Here is a 27,599-nt window from a genome sequence, read left to right as displayed (position 1 = left end):
TAAATTAAGAACCAATGGGTTGCCTCCCTCTTTCTGGCCTTTTTGATAGTATTTGTAATTGTTTCCAGTTTATTCACAGATTACCAGTGTTGAAAATTTAATTTGAATTATGCATATTACTTTTTATTGGATAAGAAAATCTAGACTATCTCTGGTTCCTGATCCTTGCTTACATAATTCACAAGGATTAAAGGAACATCTGGAAATTGTAGGGTCAATCAAATGAGGAAAAATAATATTTTGCTCATATTAATCGCTCTCTCATACAAACTATACATGCATCACGAGTGTATTTGCCACATGTTATTCAGGAATGTTGGCACTTCGGTTATTACAGATTGTTTAACAGTAATCGAGTATGATATATGAATCTCAGCATCATAAGTGTATTTGCCACATATTATCCAGTACTTGTGGCACTTTGATTATTACACATTGTTTAATCTAATCAAGTATGATATATGAATCTCAGTTTTTCATCCCGTTTTCCCTTTGTATATTGTCTCCCTAGGACTCAAGATCATTGTAGGGGCACTTATCCAGTCTGTTAAGAAACTTGCCAATGTGATGATCCTGACTGTTTTCTGCCTGAGTGTCTTTGCCCTCATAGGCCTCCAGCTTTTTAAGGGCAATCTAAGAAATAAGTGTGTTACAAACTCTACAGAGCACAATATAATACCATATCTCCTTAACAAAACATGGGAATCCTATGAAGCATTTTCTAACGATACAGGTAATTTTTCACCTTAATTCATTTTTAGGTGATAGTATAGACACCTATGCCTGCATGTATAACCACTGCTGTAAATGATATTGATGTTTTGATGATTAATATTTTGAGGAGTTACTACCTGATAATAGCCTTCAGATTGCCAGAGCAGCTTACAGACATCCAGGAATGCACCCCTTCACTATAGGAAATAGCACTCCCAAATTTTCCAGTAACATCCAGCTCTGTTTCCCAGAATGATATGACAGTAACTGAAATCCACATTAGCTCATTCTCTGCGTAATTCCCCAAGTTCACCTTTTACTACATGCTGAAGAGTCCTTACATCTTCGTTTTACTGCCCAGTGAATTACTCTTCCAAACATCTTCACTTTGCTGCCCAGTGAACTGCTCTCTGGCTTGAAACAAAGGAATTTGTTTAGAAGTCAAAGTTACTTTCTTCTTCATATCATGTGTATCTTATTTTATGTCTTATATAAGATATATACAATATACATCTTTCATGTATATATCTTGACTGAGGCTGGTGATGGAAGCATAGAGCAGAGATCTGAAAATGCACCAAAGCATTCTCAGAGAAACAGCAATTATAAGGTGCAATTCAGGAAGGAAAAGCCTTGTGCTAAAGGAGAAGCATCAATATACATGAAAAAATACACTCAAATGTCTGCGCCAGAAAAAAACCCCAAGCTTCATCGCTGAAGACAATCCCCAGCAGCGAGCTCCGACACAGCAGTGGTTATGCAGGGAGAAAAGCATTCTCCAAGGGGAAGTGCTGAAATCCGTAAAAATGCCACACAGGGTTGCTGTTCGTATACACTCTGCGTGGAAGATTTGTGCAGACAGGATTCCTTCATTAACTTCATGTTACAGGGGAAGAAAGTCTTTGTATAAAATATTTTTGAAGAAAAAAGTTTTGCAAGAAACTCCTGTACCTACAGAAAACCCCACACATAAGAACAAAGTCATTTACGTATATAGAAAGTTGTAAAAATCATAATTGAAAGCAAACTTCAAGGGAAACCAGGCAGTGACTAGAACACTACACAAGAGACCATGGATGTCATAAACTTTGGCTAAAAATAATAATTTTCTGTGCTGAAGAAACAGGAAACAAAAATCTACTTCTTTTTTTTTTTTTAAATGAAGAAAATTACAGCTGTATAAAGGCAATGGCCTGGAGAAAGCAGGGCTCAAGAAACTGAAAGTCTATGTTGCTTCACAAGCTTTCTCTTGTTCGCATCTTATGCCATACATCTTGTGTGCAGGGTGATTTGCAATGACGGTAGAAGGAATAGGAGGGTCCAGACAGGTTTAATGAAAGCTAGATGAGTTTCCTACAGGATTTAGGACTTGTAGCACTGTAATTCCACTTTCCTATTAAATGATCTTTTGGTATACCTTTTTATGGGCTGCTTTGGTCCTGATTTTGTGGGAAGTTCCCACCTCCAACATGGAGAACTATATGTTATTATGACTCTCTAAATCTCAGTCACTGAACCTTCTTGCAAAGACTTTTTGTCAGCTGGCAGTAGCAGAGCTGAACAAAATTTGGGTGGAAAGTAGCCCAGATAGTGACTCATTCCTTTCTGGTGTATTTATGTGGCATGATACAGCTGATACTAAAGATTCCCGTTGGCTCTGAATCGTGCTGACACACCTGATGAGCACAGCTGAGGTTTGAGAAGCACCAGGAAGACATGAAACCTCCTTTGAAATAATAAACCCAAATCTTCATGGGGCTAATTAGGCATTAGCACTAAAGCTGTTACTTTCCGTCTTTGGCATCAAAGTAACTAATGCCAAGAGAATTAGGGGAAGAGGTCAACAAGGGCACAGCTCCAGCATCCTAGTGGAGAAACCTGTATTTCTCAGCTAAGCAGGGTTAGGACCTGCCATTTGGCTCAGCAGAGCAGTGCCACACCACGGTGTATAACCACACAGCCAAATACTCGATCTCCCTCCTCAAAACAGGGTGGGTTTTTTATTGCTCATTGGAAACAGAGCTGGTCTATGCTACCCTAAAAGATATTTGTAAGCTGTCCTGGAGAGGGTTAATTGCTACAGGCCAAAACTGTGCTAAAGTTTGTGCTAGAGATTACCAAACCTGTAGGGACTGTGCTTGAGCCTGTGCCCTCCAGCTCTTCATTTCCTTTATACAGATATGGCCAAAGTGATAGTGTTTTTAAAAATTCTGTTTTAAGGAGTGCCTTCAGTCTCAAACATGTGCATACACACATGCATGTTTACAGAAGAGGACAGGGTGTCTTGCAAACTGGTGCAGCTACTGTGAGCATGGGAAACCTGTCTGTGTGTGTGCACGTACACTTACAGGTCACTGATTACTCATTGCTACTCATATTAAACGATAGAGGATTCAAGCTAGAAAGTGCTTTGTTTTAATTTTTTCCTCCCCCTTTTTTATAGCATACTTTGCTAAGAAAGAAGGCACCTCAGATATTTTGCTATGTGGTTCTGGTGCTGGGTAAGTGCACTTAAGAATATTTCTTCTTTGGAAGTTTTCTCTGCGTCAGTGCTTTTAAATTTGCTCGGTTGTACGAGACAAAAGCAGAAATTCCAAGCTTTCCTTGAGTACAGAAACAGGAACACAACAAAATATAGTAAATGGTCAGATAGTTCAATACTTGTAGGGAATGAAGCATGAACCTGCAGCTGGCTTATTCACGTCTAAATTCCTCTGAGCCTTTCCAGAAGAGCTGTCTTTCTCTTCCCCAGAGGTACAGGAGAGAACTGAAAACATAAAAGATCTCAGGTACAGCACAGGACAAACATGGTCCTCTGTGAAGGTTCACGCGTGTTAAACTGGAAAAACAAAAGATGGATTTTGGAGGGTGGATTTGGGCAAGGAGGGAGATGTGGCTGCTTGGGGCAGGGGATGAGGACTGGTGATGAGGGACTTGTCCTGGGTAGGTGGTCTGCTCCAGCCTGTCTTCTTCCTTTGCTGTTGGGTTGTGGGTGCTGCTTTTTTTATCCCACTTTCTGTAGCAAATACTACCTGGAGTAGAAAACTGGTTTGGAATCTAATGAAATTCAGAGCTGCATAATCAGAACTCTCACATAAGCTGAAGTTTTCCTTGAAATTTGCACAGTTAAAAGAGCTCCACTTTTTATTATTACTTCTAGGACCTGCCCTCCAAACTATACATGCTTGAAAATTGGGCCAAATCCTGATTACGGTTTCACTAGTTTTGATACGTTTGGCTGGGCTTTTCTTTCCTTGTTCCGCCTGATGACCCAGGACTACTGGGAGCGTCTGTACCAGCAGGTACCAGCTTTCTGCATCGTTCAGAACTGGCCTTCTAGGGAGAGCAATAGCCGAAGCAGAAAAAATGTAGAGAGGACAAGAAACCTCAAATTAAAGCAATAGCTGCAATTCAGCAAGCCTGCATCCTCCCTTCCCCCATCCCACATTTCCTAGGATGACTCCTAGGAAAGGGATGCTGAAGTGCAACAGACCTGCCACTCTGCTGGTTTAGGGACTTAAAAAAAATATGAAAAGGGTCCTGTATTGTACTTCAAAAATATAACGATGCCTAATCAGTCATCCTCATGGGATATACGATCAGTGATTCACAGATGATAGTATAGGAAGAGGGAGAAAGACAGGGAAGAAGGGTGAAGGAAGGTACATTTCCCTTTAAGCTTCCTAAAGCATTGTGTCTAGGAAGCTGAATGCTTCTAAAGAATTTCAGAGACACATTGAAAGCCTATTTGGTATTTATTATGGTGACTTTTATCTGTGGGGTGTGTTGCTTACAGACCCTCAGAGCTTCTGGGAAGGTGTATATATTCTTCTTCATGCTGGTCATCTTTCTGGGCTCATTTTATCTAGTCAACTTGATTTTGGCTGTAGTAACAATGGCATATGAAGACCAGAACAAGGCCACCATTGCTGAAACAGAGGCAAAGGAAAGGAAATTTCGGGAAGCCATGGAATTATTACAGAAAGAGCAGGAGGTATGTAAATTATTTTCTTGAAAGCATTAGTCTCAGTGTTCTGTCGCCTGTCACATAAGAAAGACCATCACTCCTTGTGTGCAGCTATATATAGGAGAATCATAGAATCACAGAAGCATTTAGGTTGGAAAAGACCTTTGAGATCAAGTCAAACCATTAACCCAGGACTGCCAAGTCCATCACTAAACATGTTGCTAAACACCGCATCTATGTGGCTTTTAAACACCTCCATGGATGGTTGTTCCATCACCTCCCTGGGCAGCCTGTGCCAATGCTTGACCACCCTTTCAGTGAAGACATTTTTCCAAATATCTAATGCAGACCTCCCCTGCCATAACCTGAGGCTGTTTCCTCTTGTCCTGTCACTTCTTTTCTGGGAGAAGAGACCAACCCCCACCTGCCTACAACCTCCTTTCAGTTAGTTGTAGAGTAATCGTAGTAGTCACTCACAGGAACAGGAGAAAGTGACAACTTGATTCCCAGTGATTCCTAGAGCTACAGCACCAATTCCTTGTTTGGTTGTGTATTGTTCCTGTGAAACAATGACTTTTGTTGTGGATAATGAGCATTAAAGGCTTCTGTTACTGTAAGAAAAATAATGTTTTAAAATCTGGAAAATGTAAAATTCCATCAGCTAGCAGCTTCCAAAAGAGAATGTAGTTGGTTTTTTTAATTATTATTATTTTTTCTTCTATTTTATCATTGCAGGCTGCTGACCAGAGTAATATGCAGTAATTCGGGTGATCAACTGCATTAACATCTGAGCCAAAACATATTGTAGTTCAGCTAAAAGTCTCTTGTTAATTTAAATGGCTTAGAAGCTTCTGGAACAAAATACTCCTGTGTTTTGAAAACATGGTCCTAAAATCAGTACAGGAAGGAAAGTCAGCCACAGTGTAAATACATTCCCAAGGATGCCCAATGAAAAAAAGAGAATTTTAATACTGTTTGAGCATTTATTTGGGGAAAAAGATATATCCTACAGCATTATTTTCAAACTGAGTATTTTTATAGTAAGCAAATCTGCCGTTTGGAGGAAAAGGAGTTATAATGTGATTATTTTTCCCCTGGCAGGCCCAATACATGCGATCATGTAACATACTGCAAATAGAAAATTGTTCAGTGCTCCATATGTTGGGGAAATTCTCTCCTCTTTCTTTTAGTGTTATCACACATTGGAAGATTTTTAATGAGTCTTGTGAAACAGAAATTGTTAAGAGGAAATAACACAGAGCACAGAAGTGTTTTCTTTCTGCTTATATTCAAAGTACCAGCAAAAACAGAGTCCATGCTTTTGTTTTAATTTCAGTCATTGGCTATTAAAGGAATTGATATCCTGTCGGTTAGCTCCTTTGGAGCCTCTTCTCTGTCTACCAAAGAAATGAAAGAAAGAAGCAACAGGAAAAAGAGAAATAAGTCCTTGGGGATAGAAGACGATGAAGAAGAAGAAGTCCCCAAGTCACAGCCCACAGACAGTCAACGAAAGTTGGTAATCTATTATCTGAATCTGAAATCCTTACAGCTTTTCCAATTTTAATACTAAAAGAATTTGCTTGAAAGCACACACCAAATCCTATTACAAACACTGATCACTCTCAAGTCTTTAAAATAAACAACCTTTTAGGATGAGGAAGAATTATATGTAAAAATTAATTTGAAAAGGAAATATTATAAATGAAGGATGGAAGGAAAGTTATAACAGTTAAACTACATTTTCTGTGACACTGAGAAATAGAAAAAAGTGAATTACTATCAGATTTAACTATTTACGCCTGATTCTCTGTTAAAAATGTCTTACTTAAAATATAAATATATATATAATACATATATATATATATATGAATATATATAAAGCTTAGCACAAAACCAGCTGCTACAGCTGCTAGGATTTTATTATCTGCCTTTTAAAATCTAGGTGTAAACCTTCCTGAAAAATCTAAATCAAGTAAGAGTTTTGGACTTGAGGTGTTTGATAGGAGATGTTACAAAACTCCACAAACAGTCATTGCTTCCTAAAATTTTCTCTACCATATTATACCAATCTCTCTTTATTCCTTTTCCTGGGATTTTAGTCTTTCCGTGACCTGGTGTACAGTCCCAACGCAAATCAGGCGAAATGCAGACCTAGCCATGGGAGCGTGTTCAATTTCCAAATACCTGCTTTAGAAGTTGATTCCAGAATGGATTTGGGTGATGAGGAAACCCACAGTGCTGGGGAACACGAAGCCCAGTGTCGGTCACTGCCAGTCACGCAGATGGGAAGACGCTCCAGCGTGCAAAGTCAACTGAGCCACGGCTCGCACCCCGCTACCCCCAGCTGCCTGCAGAGCAGCAAGTGGGCTAACACGGAGGACTGCAATGGGGTGATTGCGGTGATGGGAGGAGGGAGCAGCAGGGTGCACAGTCTAGAGCCCGTGTCTTCTGAAGGAGTAATGCTACCGCCTGTAATGGAAGACCCAGGAAAGGGGGATCTGGTAAGGAAGATATCTTTTTAAATACATACTTCTTCATGGTTTCTCTGTAAGTGGCAGGTTCTTCTTAAGAGTTTCAGTGTAGTGGCAAACAGTGGTGTGAAATGAAGTATAGTGAGGTGGGGAGTTCATAAGTTGTCACTAGGGAGTGTTTTTTAATACTCTGATGAGTTCCTGAAAGCTAGACTTCAGCATTCCTGTTATAAACCCTATTTTTCTGCTTTTCACGAGTTTTACTAGCATAGTTTGGAAGGTTCCTATGCTGGAATTAGAAATTACCAGAGAGCCTTTTTATCCCACACCCTGGTCCAAGGAGGATATTTTGAACAGTACCTGCCATTTCTTTCTCCTTCGCAGCACCTTTAGCATCAGGCAGAGCCTTTGTCTGTAAGTTCCCCAAATGGGTAGAGATGCTTTTCTGCCAGTTTATCCCTCACCTCTCCCCTTTTCCATTAGTCTCTGGAATATTTCCTAGGCTTATTTCCCCTCGCACACTTATTTCCAAGGTTTGTGCTTGCCCTGTTGCCGTTATGCGCTTGCAGGATCCACTTACCGCAACATTATTGCTGAAGAGTAGGACCCTCATTCTCAGCATCTATTACATCTTGTAAAAAGGTACATTTATTTGGCTGCGTGTCATTGTTCCTATTAACTTTCGCAGTTACCCATCATCACATCCTACTTCATTTTATTCCCGTGGTATCTCCCTAATCATGTTTACTTCTTTAAGCAGCCAGCTGTAAATGATGAGAGCGGCATGATGCATTTGCCTCCTCATCTGTCAGTGGAGTACTTTAACGAGGCACTTCAGAGACAAAGGGCAGCAAGTGCAGTCAGCATCATTACCAGTGTCTTGGAGGGTAAGTGGTTCCTCATTATGCTTATTTCAGTCCTGAGGTAATGCTACCATGAAAGACCAAAATGTTAATACATTTCTTAAAAGTTAACAGAGGTTTGTAGGTGTGTAGCTAGGATTTCATTGTTAATGTGGCTCTTTTTTAAAAAAAAAAAAAAAAAAAAAAAGAAAAGTCTTATCACATGGTCTTTAGGCACTGGAATGCATCCTTTGCCTATTGTAAGATCTTGTTTTGTAGGGAGCTGGTGGAAGGCATCTCTCTAGCAGCTGAGGTGCAGGACTGGGATGCTGTTTTCTCATCCTGACCCTGTGGCTTGAGATATGTCACTGGCAGAGGCATAGGCATGCAGAATCCAGCAACAAGATCACACAAGCAAAGCCAGTTGTGACAATTCCTAGTCTCCGAGTACTTAACCTCACTATTTTATTCCTTTAATTTACCTTTCCATGTGAATTTTTTTTAGAGGGTGTTTTATTGCTGACAGTTATTTTGATAACTGATAGTTTTGTTGCAGATCTTGCTGAAGAATTTCTGCCTAAGTTGTTCAGGATGAGGAAAACCTGTTTCGTTTTAGTTTGTCCCTGTTGAAGAGCTTTACCACCAGTTCTTGGGCCACAAGTATGGGATTTAGCATCAGGGTACCATTGTGGCAGGGAGGTCCCTTTTCTTAAATATATATATTAAAAAAAATAATAAAAATTCTTGGGTGGATCACAATTGCAACACATCGAGTGGAGCCTCACTTTGTGGTGTAATTCATCTAAGACCTGAGTTGGTTGCACATCTTCAGCTGTGAACTGGGATGGAACAGGACTCATAGCTGTAAGTGGCTGTGGATTAACCTGAGAACAGGCATCGGAACGGGGAACAGAAGGGGTATTTGCTGGGACCTGAGCACCAGTTCTGCTGGATCCAGGCTGGATACGTAAAGAAGAAGCTATTTGATCTAAAAGAACCGAAGACAAGAGCTAAACCTGGAGTGGAGTTGAGCAGAGGTGATCCCACTGGAATAAGTAGTGTAGGTTGGAATCTGAGGCTTGAGCCTGGAGGAGGAGAAATGAAAACTAAACAATGGGAAGAAATAAGAACAGGTCCAACTATGAAAAGGATGTGAGCCAAATCCAGCTCATTTATCTCTGAAAATATCTCAGGTCCTGAAAACTAGATTACTAATGATTCCTACTGTGCTTGTATTTAGCTGTAAGTAAGGTCCAGTTTGTCAATTAATTTGCACAGGATTTCAGCAGGGTCAAGAGTATCTTGGAGGACTCATTAATACCAATGTTGAAGAACGAGAAGCTATGGAATTTATATTTGACCAAAAGAATGTAAATGACAAAAAGCCAGAACAGCTTCTATCCCATGTTTTACTTACAGAACACGGAGAGGTGTGGCAACTTGCAGCAGCTGGGAAACGATAGGCATGGCCTTTCCTAGGGCCACATTTCAGGCACCTGAAATTGGATTTGCCTCACCTACAATCAGAATTCCCGTGGCTGTCAATGACCCTCTAGGCTCTCTTGAGACTCACAGGAGACAACAAAGATGTTGGGTGTGATGCAGCCAGTGTCCCAGACATCTCCATAAGGATAAGGTGAAAAGCACCTTAGATGTTATATTGGCCTACAAGAGCGTGAGAAGCTGCGGCGTGGCCTCTATTATAAATATCTGCATTTAGTTAGGTGACTGTAGTACATGGCTGAGTCTAGGGGAAATAAAACCTGATGCAAAGGCTTTTGAAGTAAATTCACATGAATGTGTTTTGAATCCAGTTTTCTCTGAATTTTGTCTTTGTGTCTATTAGCTGATGTAGGGACTCTGTGAATGGTAGAAAGTGCAGGGAAGCCTTGGGGCTTTGTGTGAGATGTTTCCATTTTCTTTGGTCTTTTGAATACCTGAAGTTGTTATTTCACCTTCTTGCTCAGTGATAACCGTCTAATTATAGTGGGATTTTCTTTTGCATTTAGAACTTGAAGAATCTCAGCGGAGATGTCCACCATGCCTGAATGATTTTGCTTTAAAGTATCTAATTTGGGACTGTTGTCCGCTTTGGTTGAGAATCAAGAAAAAAGTGGCTGCTTTCATAAAGGATCCTTTTATTGATCTCACTATCACTGTTTGCATTGTGATGAACACTTTGTTCATGGCGCTGGAGCACAACAATATGTCAGATAATTTTAAATCGATGCTTAATGTAGGCAACTTGGTAAGCAAATTCTCAGCTATGTGACATTTTATACCAAGAATTGATTGATGGATGTTTTCACTTGAGACATAAATAACAACTGTAAAACTTAAAGATTAGTATACTCTGCACTTGTAAGCTCTAAATCCTGAATATGGACAAGTCCCAGATTTTATTGATAGGCTTCTAACACATTCCTGAGAAGGCAGAAACCAATCCTCTCATTTTAATTGAAAGTGCATTAAAAGTTCATAAAAATGGGGTTTGTTGACCTGTCCCTGAGTTTTATTTGTGGGAACATGATCTAAAGATAAGATAAATCCATGGCTACTATTAGGCTGATACTACTGTTTCTTTGTCACAGGTTTTTACAGGAATCTTCACTGCAGAAATGATCTTAAAAATCATCGCTCTAGATCCCTATCATTATTTTCAGCAGCCCTGGAATATTTTTGACAGTATAATTGTCACACTGAGTTTAATTGAACTGAGTTTACCCAAACACAGAGGCAAGAAAGAAAGGCGAAAAGGAGGAACCCTGTCAGTTTTACGATCCTTCAGGCTGGTAATGGCTTATGCTTACTCAGTTGTATAAAACTTCATGTTGTGAATATAATAGAGAATACTTCTATTGTTTGCGGTTGGGATGCAGGATTTTTTTTTTTTTTAATATATTTTTTCCCCTCATCTTGGCACTAGGAATAGGAAATACACTCTTAAATTCCTTGTGACTACATATGGAGTTTAATGGCATATATATTTCTTTTGAATGTACTAAGAAATATTCAGAGGAAAAAATATTCCAGAGTAGACATGTTATGAAGCTGGTGCCAAAGATTAAAAAGTAACACAGGAAACAGGAGAAAAAGTGTCAGAGTGCAAATACAGAAAAAACCCAATACTTAGAAGACATGAAATGACATTTAGGTATTCATATAGTATACTGTGGACTGATTTAGCTTTCTTTACTAAAAGATAGACTCCTTTTATAGTAATATAGCAGCTGATCTCCCAGCTTTGGTCCTTTGCGTTACATGTAAGTTACATACCATAATCTACATCAAGTGCGTTGTACAGATACCCACCTGTGGGGACCAAACGCTTACCAGGACCTTAAGCTGCCCTGGTTCTTGATGAGGTGGTTAATTTAGGTTTGCAATGCTGACCAGTCGAAAAAAAGAGAATTATTACCTACAAATATTCTTTAAAAAGTATTAGGGTCACTGTGGCACAAATATTACATTGCTGGAATAGTTCAGAATATCTGTAAAATGTTTTTTGCAGGATCTGAATGGTGCAAAGATGGGTTATCTCTACTGATGTCTAACACTATGTTTTATGTTGCTACACAGCTGAGGGTCTTCAAACTGGCAAAGTCCTGGCCAACTTTAAACACTCTAATTAAAATAATTGGTAACTCCCTGGGAGCACTGAGTAACCTGACCCTCGTCCTGGCAATCATCGTTTTCATTTTTGCTATAGTAGGGGTGCAACTTTTTGGGAGAAGCTATGGGGAGAACAGCCTTAAAATACACAAAGATGGCAAGCCACGCTGGCACATGATGGACTTTTTCCACTCATTCCTCGTCATTTTCCGAATTCTGTGTGGAGAATGGATCGAGACCATGTGGGACTGCATGGTGGTTGCTGAACAGCCACTGTGCCTGCTTGTTTTTCTGCTGGTCATGGTGATAGGAAATTTAGTGGTGAGTTTTCCAGTGTTTTCTACTCTTTGTCCTGTCCATGGTAGAATCTACTTAATTGCCATTTTGTCAACAGAAGGTAGTTTCCCTAAACACAGGTGGAAAAGTTACCTGTGTGTGTTACAGTCAGCAAAAGCCTCTTCTGCCTCTCCCTTTGAGCTGCTGTCCATATTTTTTCATTTTGTGTGCTTTTCACACAGCATCACTTGACCTTTTCATGTGGCAATGTGACAAGGAATATCTTTGCAGTAAATATGATACAGGAAACTATGTTTCTTCACATCTAGGGATTTGGATATAAATAATCAGTAAGGCTTATGGCTTACCTGCTGGAATTAATGGAGCTAAGTGCTTAAGTGCCGGTGGAAATCAATGTTTTTAAATTTTTTTTTTTTGTTAAGATCTCGTGCAAGTATTGAATTCTTCATCAGCAAATGGCATAATCTACACTCCTACCACTGAAATCAGGATTTTCTTTAATCACCTCTAAGGACATTTACACCCAAGTGCTAGATGCTGCTGTGGTGTACCCTACACAGCCTCGCACACCCGTGCTGGGGTGGAAGGGACTGATTGCCTTCCTGGTCCTGTTCTGTGATTTCTTAATGCCCAAATAGTAAAATTTCTTTTTTTCTTTACTAGCTTTGTTTCTCATGCCATTCTTAGTATCATTCATATACCAATCTTCCTGTAACTTGAGAAACTGCTGAAGAGAATTAATTTTAGGCAGCCCTTTATGGGAAATATCTGTTCTGTGGCTGAATCCCAACCCCCCGGGTTTAAAGTCCCATCTGTTCTACACCACAATGATTGATTTCAGCATGAAATGTTGTGAGTGGTACTCATATCATAGAACGTTAACTGTCAAACAATTAAGTGTTTAGCCTATGCTCCTTGTCTAGGCTTTATTAGCAAAGGAAATAGGTATCTGAGAGTGAGATCTATTCCAGTCTAAGGTCAATACCTAAGACAGATGGGATGAATTGGCCTCCAGAGGACTAATGCTCTCCACTGCCTGTGGTCCCTGGATGACTCGGGGGTGCTATCTGCCCAGTTCTGACACAATAAAAATTAAGACACCTGGATCCCAAACTGAAGCACTAGGAAAAAAATTAAATCTTCCCTTAAAAAAAAAAACAAACAACAAAAACAAAAAAAAAAGGGGGGGGGAAGAAAGCGAGGTTTATAAATTCTTCTGTTTAAATGTACTCAAAAGCAGGGAGGAAACTTCTCTTTGAACTTCTCTTGACTTTGATTTTTGTGACAGTATTGCAGCTTTGATGGAATTGCTGGGCCTGAATCTGATCACACAGGATTTTGGAAGTAGATCTGCAAAGGCCTGATTTAATTCCATTTGGAAGTAGGAAGAGACATTATTACACGGACAAGCCATAACCATGATCTTGGTTACTATTATAAACAATAGGAAATTATTTTGGCCAAATAATGCATTTGGCATGCACAGATCTGGTTTAGCTACTGTTGTAGGTAACCCTTTGGGGGCAGGTTGAATTTTCTGAGGGAGACATTCACTTTATTGAGCGCTGTGTTGTCAGTCATAGTCCTTTCATTATTACCTTGTTTCGGTTTGCTCGGTAAGACTGAACGTTGAGAGCGTCTCTGCTCTCCAAAGTTAGAATTCAGATTCCTGAAGGTTGCTTTCCTGACTTTTACTTCTATTGTTATTCCAATAACTTTCAGGTTCTCAACCTTTTCATTGCGCTACTGCTGAATTCCTTCAGTACTGATTGTCTCCAGACAGCAGAGGATGACAGAGAGATGAACAATCTTCGGATTGCCTTTGCTCGGATCCACAAAGGATTTCAGTTTATGAAGAGCGTGACACGGGACACCTGCTGTGGAAAGCTGATGCGTGTAAAGAGAGTGCACAGGAAGAAAATCAAACTGCCTGCACAGAAGCCACTTGGGTTTAAGTGTGAAGAAAAGAAAAATTGTAAAGAGAATTACAATAATGAATGGGTTGAGAAATATGGGGACAAATGCTCAGGTCTTGAAGATTTTGTTACCAGTCCCGATGTATTTGTTTGTGTCCCTATTGCTGAGGCAGAGGATACGAGTGAGGGTTTTGAAGATGATGATAAACTGAGCACATTTACAGACACAGAATACAGCAAACAGGTAATTAATTTCTTTCTTTGTGTTGGAACAGTAGAATCATATCTATATATTGAGGGATGCATGCATGATAGAAGACTGTCTCTAGCAGAACAGGGCGGCATATGTTGATATGTTTCTAGAGAGCTGCCAAATTTTGAACTAGAACCAAAAGTATGAATGTTTAGAGCAAGGGTAAGTTATCACTTGGAGCCTTTCAAAATCAAGACTCTTTCATGGTCTTAAAAGAAAGACCAAAAATTGTTGGGCTCACTGCAGGAAATCCTAACTGACATGGTATGTTACACACAAGTAATTACATAGTCCATAGATTGTCCATAGATAATTGTGGCAGTCCTTGGTGAACTTGGAATTTTTATGTAAAAATTTATGTCGATAATGCCAACTTTTGGCATTATTTACATAACAGACCAAAAATGTATGTTCTGCATAAAGAACATTATCATGGACTAATGACACAGATGTATAGCTCTGGCCCATTCTTTACATTGGCCCTTGCTGTGTGTAATATGTAATAATGAGAAGAAGCTAGAAAGATTAAGTATGGAGTGGCCCTATTAAGGTCATGTTTCTTATGTGATAACATATATTATCCTACTTCTTTACATTCTCTGAATTTTTCTGTTTTATTTGAACCCTAGGAGATTGATGTCCTGGTCTCAAGATTTCCCACCTTAAGTTTCCATCTTAATTCTTGTGCAAAAATTCTCACTTAACTTTTGACTTTGTCAACTATTCCTTGGTTTGCTATGTGCCTGTTGGGGAAAGCTTCTTTTTCTCTATCCTTAGGTAAAACCAGACACTCAAAATTATCACATCTTATGACTTCTGTCTGGACACTCCCACTTCAAATGAAATGCATGTCTTATCTGCCTTTCCCTTCCAACTTGTCTGCCCCCTAAAAAGGGAAAAGAAACCCCTTCTAATGCATGGATTATTTTCAGGATGAAAATCACCTGAGGCAAAGGGGAGAAAGAGGGAAGAATTCAGGCAGCTGGAGTAAAGGATCAGGATTTTCCTCTGAAGAGTTCAGTGTGCTTTACCTAGGAAAGGATAGGAAGGTTGAACCGTCAACACCGGAACAAAAAGAGGTAACTTTTTTTTTTCTATGGCATTGACTTTCCAGTAGTGGTCAAGCATGGATGCGTTCCTGTTCAAGGATTTGCTGGAGTTCAGTGGCAGCAGCAGCTCTGCCTGGTTAATGATGGAGCCAGAATGCTGTGAGTGAAATCAAAGCCGCGCTAGGTTTCTAGGTATTGATTTTCAAGAAAAATGTATGTATAGGAAAGAGTGTTTAGAAATAGAAAAACTACAAAATCATTTGATTCAAATAAATAATTTATAAAATTCTCTCTGCTACTTTCTGTTTGTTGAAATCTGAGTCCACAAAAAAAAAAAGAGAGGAGGAAGAAGGGGGGGAAAAAAAGGCGTTAAAAGAGAGAGATGCTTCCAAGTGGGAAATTCCAGCAAGTCTGCCTGTGTCCTAAGTATCTTAGTTTCAAGAAATGTAATACTTTAAATGAGTTTCTCACTATGACATTAAAGACAGTACTTGCTATTTAAAAATATTTTTGGAATAAATTTGAATAAAGGATACTTTGAAGAAAGTAACAAATAGCAATATGCTCGAACGAGCATAGGGTAAGTAATTTGTAACAAACTGCTTGCTCACCATACATTATATATGGTGTAATTGGATAGCAAAAAGCTTTGTAAGTGGAGAATATATGATATAATTCTAATTTCTACTCCATAAATGCAATCACTGGTGTTCGGTTCCTCACACAATAGTAGACATATTATCTGGTTCTCCTGTTTGAATGCATCCTTCTATGATTTCATGTGTTTAATCCAATTCATGGTTTATCCTGCTTTGAGGACTACATATATATACATATATTTATAAGGAATTCAAAACCTCTCCAGTTTACCGGCTTATTAGGCAGTTACATCTGGTTTGCATAGATAGATATCGTAATTGGATAGCTTTGGCCCCTGTTTGGATGGATCTATTGGTACTTCTAAGCTCATATACTTCTAAAATCACAAAGTTTGTTCCCTTACCAACACTACTTGCAGTATTAGTACATAGCCAAGTTTTAATTTTGAGTTTTACTTGTTCATAGATTAATTTATTTGGAGCTGAATGTAGAAAGAATCAATACCTGATCTTATTTTGTTCGGTAGTTTGACAGTGTCAGCTCTTCTGAAGGCAGCACAGTGGATCTGACAAATCCTGAAGATCTTTTGAGGCAGATTCCAGAGTTTGCTGAAGACAGCAAGACTCCGGAAAAATGTTTTCCAGAAGGTAAGGCTCTCATAGTTTCACCACTATGGAGGGTCAAAATCTAACTTTTTTCTCTAGTGATGCTCAGCTAATAGGGGCAGATTATTTTCAGTTAACTTCAGTTATCTGGAAATTGGGTAAACAGTCCAAGTCATTGTCCCTCTCTAGTTAACAGAGAGATGTGACAGCTGAAAAATAACCCCCCTTCCTCTTAAAGCTAATTTCTAATATGCTGAAAAATAACGCCCCTTCCTCTTAAAGCTAATTCCAAGACTGGGACCCAGGCAGTGGCATAGACCCAATCCCCAAAAATGAGGCTATTATAGTGAAGTGAGATGAATTTCACTCTGTTGGAAAGAGTCCAAGTCACTTTTAGGTGTTTAACATAAGAGAAGGGGCTGTGTCAGGTCTCACCTGACAACGGCCACAGGAACAAGGCACTTGGCACATCAGATTTATTAATGCTTTGCAACAGGTTAAATGTTTATTTGCCGAATAGCATTTCATGAATGATCTCTGTAAAAAAACTAAGGAGTGAAGTAAGCAGAGAGAAGCTGCTAGGATGAAGCTGAATTTCTGTAGGGTGATAATCTGGGAATCCCTTTTCAAATCCTCATACAACATCTATCTTTACAAGTTGTTAGGGGATGTGTTCAGTGCTTTTACGAATTCTTCCTACCCTCACACCTGTAACAACGTGTCATTCTCATAAGATGCAAAGAAATAGCTCTTGACACTTTCCCCCAAATAACCATCACTACTGAAGGCCAGTGATAATTGCTGCACTCTCAGCTTTCCTCCTCCACCTTCCTCCTCCTCCAGTCCCAAAGGCAGAGCCTTTCTCTCATCACTGCCTTCCCATTCAGGGACTCCTGGAGATCTTATCTGATGAGAACACGGATAAATCAAATCTGGCTGTAATTACTCCTGTCTCTTAATTGCCCTGTTCTATGGAGCCGGGGCCTTTCCCCACCCCCCCTCCCTGTTTGTGGGTTTTTTCCTCCCCCCTCCCCCCCACCCCCCCCCCCACCCCCCCCGGCCTTGGGTCAATAAAACCTCTAATGCACAGTTTTATAACTGAATGAAAAACAGAGAAGCATGCAGAAATTATTTCAAGCTAGAAAGGTGTTGTACCTGAATGCAAAGTATTCTCTGTGGAGTAACAATATATGTTTTGCTATTGTTAAACACAATAAGTCCTGAAAGAGATCCACCATCTCTCTGATGTCTCCAGACAAGTAGGCAAATGTTGAATTAATAGTACAGATGCCAGATTTCTGAGCTACATTTTCTTTTCTAAACTACTTTATCAATGGCATTTTTTGCCATTACAGCTGTTAGAAAAAAAGAAATATATATATGTATGTATTTTTTTTTTCCTTTTTCTTTCTCTACTACAGAAAAGAAATGTGACATTTCTGGTTTTGTGGTCTGTAGTCCTAGGCTGGAGTGTGCCTGCTGTGGCCAAACCGTTAGAGAGATCGACTGAAGGCACGGCAAAGCAAAAAAAATAATAATAAAAATAACACAGATAGTCCCTGTCTTATGCGAATGCCATTACTGCCTCATCTTGAGTCCCAGATCCACGTTACTGGGGAAACTGGGATTACTGAAAGAAAAATGATCAGAATTTTCCACATATACAATAGAATATTTATATATATATATATGATACTATATAGAGTTATGTATATATGATACTAATATGTGTATAAGATATCAGTATATATATATATGACACATTCATATTTTTTTCCCTGCTTGGAAATGACAGAAACCTTCTAACTTACACTTTTTTGTGTCATAATGAAAACAGGAATTAGCATAGACCCCATACCAAGGAAAATGGTAGCCAAAGTGAGTTAATTCTTGGCAAAAATAATAATTAATCAAACCCAGGATTTTGTAACGAGGTGGTTGGGAAACATGAGGTGGCTCTGGCATCGTTGTCTGTTACAAGAAATAATGTGGTGAGCCTGAAAGGAGGGTCTCCCTTTATGGAACCAATGTGTCAGCTAGAATATGACATATTCTTTCAGGTTATATCATATATAATCAGCCACTCCACACATCCAGAAGCAAATAATTAAATGAATTGACCTTGCAAGGTAAGGTATAATGCTGCAATATTGAAGACAACTGTTTACCTTCTCTGTCTCCAAGCCTCGTTGTTCTGGGGTATCCCGTCACTGCTTTGCAAGCAGCGTGCAGAAACTGAGAAAGGCTTTTGTGACATGCTTCCCCTGGCCCCGAATTTTTGTGTGCACAAACAGGAGCTCAGTGAGAGTGTCCACTGCCTCAGAAATATCTTGAAACAATGGAAAGCTGTCCAAAGGGGCTCCACCTATTTTATATGTATACATATATATATATATATGAGTTAAGGCAAACAAAATTATGTTTCCTATTTTCTCATGGCAAAACATGAAAAACAACCAACAATGATGCAGTCAATGTGACCGTTGACTTTTCCCTGCCCCCAGTTGTTTCTTAAGCAACCCTTCACCTGCATGCACGTTCCTTCCATGCATTCATCGCTGTCTCTCACTTTCAGGTTGTGTTCGATACTTTCATTGTTATGTGGGCAGTGCCATAAAGTTTGGAGGAGAAACATGGTGGAATCTGAGAAGTACCTGCTACCAGATTGTTGAACACTCCTGGTTTGAATCCTTTATCATATTCATGATTCTTCTGAGCAGTGGAGCCCTGGTTAGTGTAGCAGTTTCATGTATTCCTTTAGAAGCACTTTTAGCTTTAATTTGCACACAGATAAGTTGTTTTGGTTTTTGTTTTTGGTTTTTGGTTTTTTTTTTTCAGAAGACACAGCAAATATCTTTTAACTCAGAAGAAAAACAGAAGCAGCTTCACATAGCAGTCATTTATTCATTATTATAATTATTGCAGATCTATTATTCATATTATTAAAACTTACAAGAGATCATGACCAAAGCTAAAAACACATAAATCTCAGAAGCTGTCCTGTTCTGGCTATATACTGGATTTTTCTCAGGATGTTATTTCACAGATATGAAATATAAAGGAACTTTTATATCATTGCAACAAATAAATGACTCTTAATGCTTGGAAAAAATAGTACTTAGTTCTCTTCAATGTATAATCTTCTTGAAAAAAATTTCTAAAAATATATACTTTCCTCCTAGGATTCCAGTGTGCATGATGTGTGTGTTTTCACAGGGCTGTACTATAGAGAGAAAAAGAAAGAGAAGGGACAGGGAGAATTACATGTTTATCAGCTGACACAGATTTGAGTAGAAGATTGCATTCAGATCTGTGTGAAAACATAATGAATGACAAAGGGGTCTTAAAGATCTGGACTTTCATTTTATAAAGCTCATCTCTGATTTTTGCCATTTATCTGTATATTATGATTTCAGACCTTCGAAGACATTTATATAAACGAGAGAAGAAGCATTAAAATTATGTTGGCATTTCTTGACAAAATGTTCACTTTCATCTTTGTCCTGGAGATGCTCCTGAAATGGGTGGCTTATGGCTTTAAGAAGTATTTCACCAATGCCTGGTGCTGGCTGGACTTCCTCATCGTAGGCGTAAGTTCTGCCTTTGGTGTTCCTACGCGGGTCGTGACACAGGATGTAGTAGCAGAGTTGCACATTATTTTCTGGATGCAAAGTTAGGACAGTAGTACTCTTACCTTGTTTAATGATGGTTTCAGGATATTGCACTATGGGCACTGAAAATATGGGGAGATGTAGGTTTGGGGTTTTTTTAAGCAGGATTAAAGGAAATGGATGTTCAGGACTTTGCTAATACTTTCTTTTATCTTCCCATTCAGGTCTCTTTAGTAAACCTCTTGGGCAGTTCATTTGACCCCATAAAATCTCTCAGGACTCTCCGAGCTCTGAGACCCTTAAGAGCATTGTCACGATTTGAGGGAATGAGGGTAAGAGTGAATATAAATTACAGCCTGTCAGTACTAATAGGCTCATAACAAGTTCATAACTCATAACTGTGTCTTTATGCAGCTCCCATGTCTATCCCAAGTTCAGTTTAGGACCTATAAAATGAATTTTTAAAAGGCACCTTTGCTGTGCTCCTCTGTTCTTGGCTGCTCCTTATATACTTTCCTCAAGTGATCAATCCTAAGTACCATTGAAACTAGAACTAGACTAAGCAGGCATTTGTTTCATTGCTGCTCAGTCATTCTAGTGTTCCTGTATTACTGAGATAGCCAAAAATAAAATAGACAATAAGAACTGTGAGCACAATTCTCCTTTTTGCAGTCTCATAGCAAGCTAATTCAGAGGAAAGAATCGCCTGCCTTCTGCATGCTTTTTACTGGATTGATTTACAAAAACTTTACATTGTTAAGAGATACTTCACTCAAATTATTGTTCCCAATAGACTTACTCTTTCAAAAGGCAGGAGTGACTGTAGAATATTTGCTGCCTTTTCCCACCAAAGGAGCAGCTAGAACAATGTGAAGCTGCTGAGCGTTATTTACATTTAATTACAGATCTACCATTATGGAAATGCAGAGGAAGATTCCCTCAGCCATATGCAAAGCACATCTGTACCCTGCATTGTGGAACAGTGCGATACCCACAGTGGTATTTGAACAAAAGTCTGGTCTACAGAATATACTCCGGCATGCAAAAACAGGCGATAGAAATACATATGGCATCACTAACACACGCTTGCATGGGCATGCAGTCTTAGTGGCACTGAGATGTAGATTGCTTTTGGATATCTTCTGGAAGCAAGACTGAAAGCTCTCTGGCTGTACTCTTGTCACCATGAAGGCAGAGAGAAATTGCATTAAATCAATAAACAGAATGTATCCAAATCTCTGTGTCTGGAGTTAATTTTGGAACAAGTCCTATCATACTTTCTCTCTTGCTATGCAGAATGTGTGTGACACAGTCTCCAAAAACCTTCCAAAAAGTTTTTTTAATTTTTCTTCTGGTCCATCAAGTTCTTCTTTGCTACCTGATGGCTGAGTTCACTGCCTTCACTGTGAGACTCGGAGATCTATTCTCATCATTTCCTTACACTGCCCCATTTTATGAGTTGATCTGTTGGTTCCCAGTATGCACTTAAATCCTAGGTAGACATTTTCTGTGATTGTACAGCATCTAGCACAAAAGAAGTACCTACCTCATGGTTAAACAATCACAATCCACTGAACATAACAGATCTCGCAAAATACTAGCGGAGAGTTGTTACTGGTTCTTTTAAAAACTACTTTCTGTGGTCTTAATATACAGCGCTCTGCACTGGTGCTTATGGATAAATACTTCAGAAATTTTATTTTATAAAAGTTTGAAACAAAGAAAACATCCCCCACTCCAAACTCAAGGGAATGCCATCAAAAGAGGATGGAATCACATTGTACTATGCTCATGTGGTTGTGGCTCACAGCAGCCCAAAAAGTATCAACTGTTCTTTGAAAAGCTGAAGTGATACCGTGGGCCTTTGAATTGTTGCTCAAGGTATCCCTGCCAGCTGTGATTTGTGTTTACATGGAAAACAGGTTTCTGTTTGCTGAGGTGACAAAGTGACTGCTTAATGCACTGAGGAGATACTTGCACCCATCTTTGTTTAAGTGTATTTTTCCTCTCCCATTTCATCCAAGGTGGTGGTTAATGCTCTCGTGGGAGCCATCCCTTCCATCATGAATGTTCTGCTTGTCTGCCTCATCTTCTGGCTTATCTTTAGCATCATGGGAGTGAACCTGTTTGCTGGGAAGTTTGGGAAATGTGTCAATCTGACAGAAGAATATTCAGAATTAAATACTTCAATCAATGACATAACAGACTGTAAAATGAATAACAACACAGGAAAAATATTCTGGGTCAATGTCAAAGTCAACTTTGATAACGTTGGTTCTGGCTACCTGGCTCTTCTTCAGGTGGTAAGTGTGGCTTGCCTTCACTAGCCGGCACCACGTCAGACGGGCTCAACCTCCTGCGAGCTCCTAACTCATCTCCGTGGGTGATGGAAAGCAGCTTGCCTTTCCTTTGTAGCTGGCTGTTCAAACAGCAGTGCTGTTTGTGCCCACAAATGGAAAAAGGGGCACAAGTTAGACCCCACTGTGATTTTCCAGGTGTTAAAGTCAGCATCTGGTGAACAAGTGCTTTTTCAGCCTCCAGCAGGTTCATGAGCCTGAGAGCTGGAGTCAATCTCAGAAGGAAATCTGAGGCAAATACTGACCTAATCTGCCAAAATGCAGATTTCTTCTGTCAGGGGGATTGTAAGGCCTTTAGTAGACCATGCTAAAGAAGATTTGCTCTGTCAGCACCCTAGGGCATGTTCTGTCCCACCCTAGCAAGCTTTCGCATCCTGATAAGGCTGAGAATGCCACACAGACAACAGGGACAAGTTTTCCTAAAGTCAGAGCTTGGTGCTTTGTGTGTGTGACCATACCAAAGGCTCTTACTGCAGTCAGTGTCATTTGGATGTTGCAAATTATGTGAAGACTTTTACCCTGAAAGTTGAACACGTTTTCCATAACCTCTCATTCTAGGCAACATTCAAAGGGTGGATGGAGATCATGTATGCTGCAGTAGATTCACGAGAGGTCAGTTGCTATATTCAAACCATATTTTTCGTTAGTGCTACTACATTCTGCAAAAGTGTTATGATTTTTGCACTTTTATGTCTGCTGTTTGTCTGTGCTAGATCTTTCCAGTAATTATTTTTATCAGCTGATGTGAGCATTTCATCTGTGTATGTATACTATAAGCATACTCATAGTATTCTAAAGTCAAAGTATCCTGTTGTAATGGAGAGGGGTTCAACTCCAGATCCACCCACGTAAATGCAGTTACCTATAGTGTAAGGTCTCCATGTGGGTTCACCTCCAAGTGCCCTCTGTGGTTAATGGAAATCTAGTCCATGTGCTCAGAGGGATCTAGGGAGTGTTTCAGCTTACCCGGCATATCTATATTGTTCAGCAGAGCGCCTCTTTACACTGAGTGGACTCTACAAATAACTGGATGTCCATTAGCAGGGGAGTTGAGAGTTCCCACTCACATGGTGGTGCCTGCCTTCACATATCATCTTTTATGAAACTCAAGCCTGGAGTAAACCTGAATGCATTATAGAAACATAGTTTCAAGTCCACTTCAAAACACAAAACCAAACTTCATCAAGAATTAAGCTATTGTGGCTAAGCAACCATTTAAAATACTTTTGTCAGGCATGGCTAGCACTACTTTGCCTACTCTTTATATTGTCAGTAGTGTTTGCTGTCTTATCAGAAGTATCATCCAATGTTATACAGAACAAAGTGGTATGTCTTTGGAGGAAATGAGTTTTGAAATGAAGAGGCTATCTTAATTTAATCATGAGTCCAAAAGTATCAAATAATTTAAAAAGTAACCACATATGAAAATGGAGCTTTTTTTGTGTTTCAATGGGGCTTTTTTCTTTCAACTTGAAAAACTATTTTTCTCGTTCTGGTTTTATTTTCATCCATAATAGCCATAGAAGAAGTTTTTTGCTAAGATGAAAAAAACATATCTAGGCCAAGATTTTTAATGACAAGAGCTTGGAATTAGACTTCTAAATAATTTTCTTGATTTTTCAAGTGCTGAGCAATTTACGGCTCCTATTCTTATTGGAAGGAGCTGAACTGATGCTTCTGAAATACTTGTGAAAATCATGTCAAGAATGTCCACTTCAGTTACTGTTTCTATTGACGTTAGTAAGGGCTCAATAAATTGCAAATGGTAGGATTTTAAGTGAGGTTTGAAAAGAAAAAACCCACAACAATCAGCTTTTGTGGGGGAAGAAAAAAAAAGAAATTTAAAGTAAAAATAAACCTCATTCACCGTTACAGACTAAGTTTCTCTCTACAGGTTTTTCAGTCCAAATATATTCAATATCAGCACGAATTAAATTATTCTGTTCTGCAATTATTTAGCCAGAAACTACACAAACAAACATTGTAAAAATAATACAATTTACAAGTTTTCATAATACAAACACTTTGTAGTCCTATTATTTTGAGCCATATTTTCTGGCTGGTTATCTCTCAGGTGGTGTGCTTGGTGTATAATTTTGTAAGGTTCAGGTTTAATTTCAAAAGGGATAGGAGTCAGCATCTGAGCAGTAATGTCACTGTGAGGTCCTAGGATTCTGTTGCATCTAGTAGTCACAGTATGAACGTTACTTTCTTCCACCATTTCATTCCCTTTCCAAAAGCATTGTGTACATATAATATTTTGTGTTATGCAGTATTGGTAATTTTAACCTATACCAATTTTGTCTGAATTAGCAATAGAACTGTAAATCTTATTTCCTCCTGGATTCAATTTGTGAGAGGATCTGCAATATGAAGATTATTCTGAATTGGGTCCACGTTGTTAATGGTCATTGTTTATGTTGCTTCTCATTCCTGTAGAAAAATGAGCAGCCGCAAATGGAGCACAATCTATTTATGTATCTCTATTTTGTGATCTTCATCATCTTTGGATCTTTCTTTACCCTGAATCTCTTTGTTGGTGTTATTATTGACAACTTCAACCAACAAAAGAAAAAGATAAGTATATTGGTTGTGCTCCCAGGCACCTACTATATATACAGCAATCCTCTCTGTGGAGGTCCTTGCTATGCATAGTCTGAAACTTCCCTTGGCATTTACAAGAACATCAGTAATTAAGTTAGCAGAAGTAACACCCAGGGTGAGTAGTTTCTTTCTCCTTTCTTTTCCCCTGTGACCTGAACACCTAGCTCTTTCCCAGCGTTTTGAAGGCGATGACATGTTCCCAGCAGCCCCTTAAAATTTTGCTCCCTTTTGAGAACTGAACAGGACTGGAGACTCACTATTTAGAAAGTGGTCTGGTGTATTTTGGATATTCAAAAAGACCTGGATGTGGGAATCCAGGACTGTCCAGGTTTTCAGTAAGTCTTTTGTCTTCGTGCTTTCTGAGCTAGCTAGGTTTCACCCCAGGACTTCTCTGTGAATGGAAGGTTTGTGCCACTGTGATTTTTTGGATACGGTTACACATTATGAAAAGGGCTAGTACCAGCAAGATGTGACAAAGGAAGAAATGTTAGTTTCCAGCATTTTAGACTTTGTAACTACAATAGCGCAGCTTTCCCACCAAATAATAGTGAAATTTCTTTGTATACTTAGGTGGGGAAGATATCTTTATGACGGAAGAACAGAAAAAATATTACAATGCAATGAAAAAGTTGGGATCCAAGAAACCTCAAAAACCCATTCCAAGACCACTGGTAAGACTGAATTCTTCAAAATGAAAATGCTTTGCAAAATTCACTGAAAAGCACATGTATATATATATTGCCTATAAATTATTTGTATTGTCTTTACATTGATACTCAGTGGTCTAAAGTCATTTCCATACCCCAAAGTTGCACTGAAAGTTTTTGCAGCTTAAATATTTATTAAGTTATCTGCATAAATGTTATTGGGTTTTATATTCACCTTGGAACTGATTAAACTTCAGAGCAGGAAGGGATTTTAAGTGTCATTTTTATATTCTGCCTTTCTTAAATTTCTCTGAGTTTACTATAGCTGACTGACTTTGTAACTCAAAAATTGGGACTATTGAAAATACATATGGATGAATACTCCCAACTAATGCCAGATGTAATTTTTCCCTCTAGAACAGATACCAAGGGTTCCTTTTTGACATTGTAACACGCCAAGCCTTTGATGTTGTCGTCATGATTCTCATCTGCCTTAACATGATCACCATGATGGTGGAAACCTATGAACAAAGTGAAACGAAGACTCAGATCCTTAACAAAATAAATATACTCTTTGTTGCCATCTTTACTGCAGAATGTGTGCTGAAACTGGTGGCTCTGAGGCAGTACTATTTCTCAAATGCCTGGAACATATTTGATTTAGTTGTTGTGATAATGTCACTTATTGGTAAGTACAATTGGTTTGACAAACCAATTATTATTCTTTTCAGAAAAAAAAATAGCTAAAATGTATCAACTGCAAATGGATGTTGAAATGGAACTCATAATACTGTAAAGCCTTGAGGAAAAAGTACTAAAAAGCCCATCGTGAGTATATTAATATGAAATAAGTATATTCTTTTAATAAAAGCATAAGAAAATAAAAGGCAGTTGCCTTATGTGAAACCTTTCATAATGGTTCTTCAGATTGTTTTTTCCTAGTCTGAAAGGCAGAATGAATAACCCATCATACCAGCACCACTTTTTGTGACAGTTTCCATTGTTACAGGTTTAGTGCCAACTAAGAAATCTTCGATCAGATAAAAACTGCTGGGTTTTGTCACCTGTGTTTGTAACAGAAAATTGAAATATATAGAGAATATGAAGTCTGGAATTAGATTACAGACTACAGAATTCAGTTTCTGGAAACTGAGGCATAGCTGGCTGAAAATAACGGTTCACACTGTGTAACAGGATAGAAAAGAACACAGGTATATTAGCTTTTATTTGGAGGGGTTGCAATTGAAGAATGGAGTAAAGAGCTTTTCTGCCAATTTAAACTTTCTGCCAATTTAACTATTCCTAGGGCCAGTACCGCCAAAATAGCAGATGGCATTTAGGGGAAGAAAAATATTGTATTTCTTTAGTATTATGTTTTGGGTAAGATTCCAGTAAGAATATAGTTCTTCCTTGAGAAATTAAATTCCTGGAATGAAAGTCCAAAAAAATGTATCCAAAACACCTAAACCTAGAAAAGCCAAAGCTTTTTGAGTGCTACTAGGTCTGTCATTTTTTTCATGTAAGCTAAAGATAAAATAACATCCATGTTTAGCTATGCCTCTGAATGAACTATAAAGCCATTGTAGGGTGGCATGCACAACTTCTGTTTTCATTGGGTTTGCTCAGATGTATCTTGACTATATTACCTAAATGTTGACTAAGACATTGTTATTGTATCTTGTATTCTTAGTTTGGCTTTGTGATGTCAGTATTTGAAGTCAAATTTAGAAAGTAAACACATAACCTACACCTGCTGAAGCAGTCATGCAACCAGTGTCAAAGAAAACCATCAGTCAACCAGTGTCAGCTGGTGGGGGTATTTCAAGTTGCGCATGGAAAGGTGCTTGCCATCCTCAGTGCAGCGGTGCTGTCTTCTGGGGGCTGAGGAACGCAGTTCATAACTGCTGATTTCTACAGCTATTTTTTTCAACTCTAACATCTATTAAAGGTTGTTCTTCTAGGGTCTTAGCACACATTTATGAGATATTTTTCAACTGTACAGCTATTATCATTTCATCCTACTTACTAGTTAAGCAGAAATGTGATATTCTAAC

General features: G+C 38.9%; 1 protein-coding gene across 1 annotated transcript in view; it reads left to right on the top strand.

The window, feature by feature from the left end:
• LOC130148969 (sodium channel protein type 5 subunit alpha-like) overlaps positions 1–27,599 on the top strand; it is a 46,443-nt gene that overhangs the window by 14,694 nt on the left and 4,150 nt on the right. The window contains exons 7-27 of the mRNA XM_056338169.1: positions 512–733; positions 3,158–3,215; positions 3,875–4,016; positions 4,511–4,708; positions 6,018–6,197; positions 6,781–7,182; positions 7,913–8,039; positions 10,004–10,242; positions 10,586–10,786; positions 11,574–11,927; positions 13,626–14,063; positions 15,005–15,151; positions 16,248–16,368; positions 18,902–19,056; positions 19,743–19,916; positions 20,162–20,269; positions 21,962–22,240; positions 22,853–22,906; positions 24,734–24,871; positions 25,465–25,569; positions 25,963–26,233. Coding sequence (XP_056194144.1) covers positions 512–733; positions 3,158–3,215; positions 3,875–4,016; positions 4,511–4,708; positions 6,018–6,197; positions 6,781–7,182; positions 7,913–8,039; positions 10,004–10,242; positions 10,586–10,786; positions 11,574–11,927; positions 13,626–14,063; positions 15,005–15,151; positions 16,248–16,368; positions 18,902–19,056; positions 19,743–19,916; positions 20,162–20,269; positions 21,962–22,240; positions 22,853–22,906; positions 24,734–24,871; positions 25,465–25,569; positions 25,963–26,233 — 4,113 coding nt within the window. The remainder of the gene's footprint in view (positions 1–511; positions 734–3,157; positions 3,216–3,874; positions 4,017–4,510; positions 4,709–6,017; positions 6,198–6,780; positions 7,183–7,912; positions 8,040–10,003; positions 10,243–10,585; positions 10,787–11,573; positions 11,928–13,625; positions 14,064–15,004; positions 15,152–16,247; positions 16,369–18,901; positions 19,057–19,742; positions 19,917–20,161; positions 20,270–21,961; positions 22,241–22,852; positions 22,907–24,733; positions 24,872–25,464; positions 25,570–25,962; positions 26,234–27,599) is intronic.

The sequence above is a fragment of the Falco biarmicus genome, chromosome 4 (genome assembly GCF_023638135.1).
Source record: "Falco biarmicus isolate bFalBia1 chromosome 4, bFalBia1.pri, whole genome shotgun sequence".
Lineage (NCBI taxonomy): Eukaryota > Metazoa > Chordata > Aves > Falconiformes > Falconidae > Falco > Falco biarmicus.
Note: the sequence above shows the minus strand (reverse complement) of the source record. Positions and strands in the feature narration are given on the sequence as shown.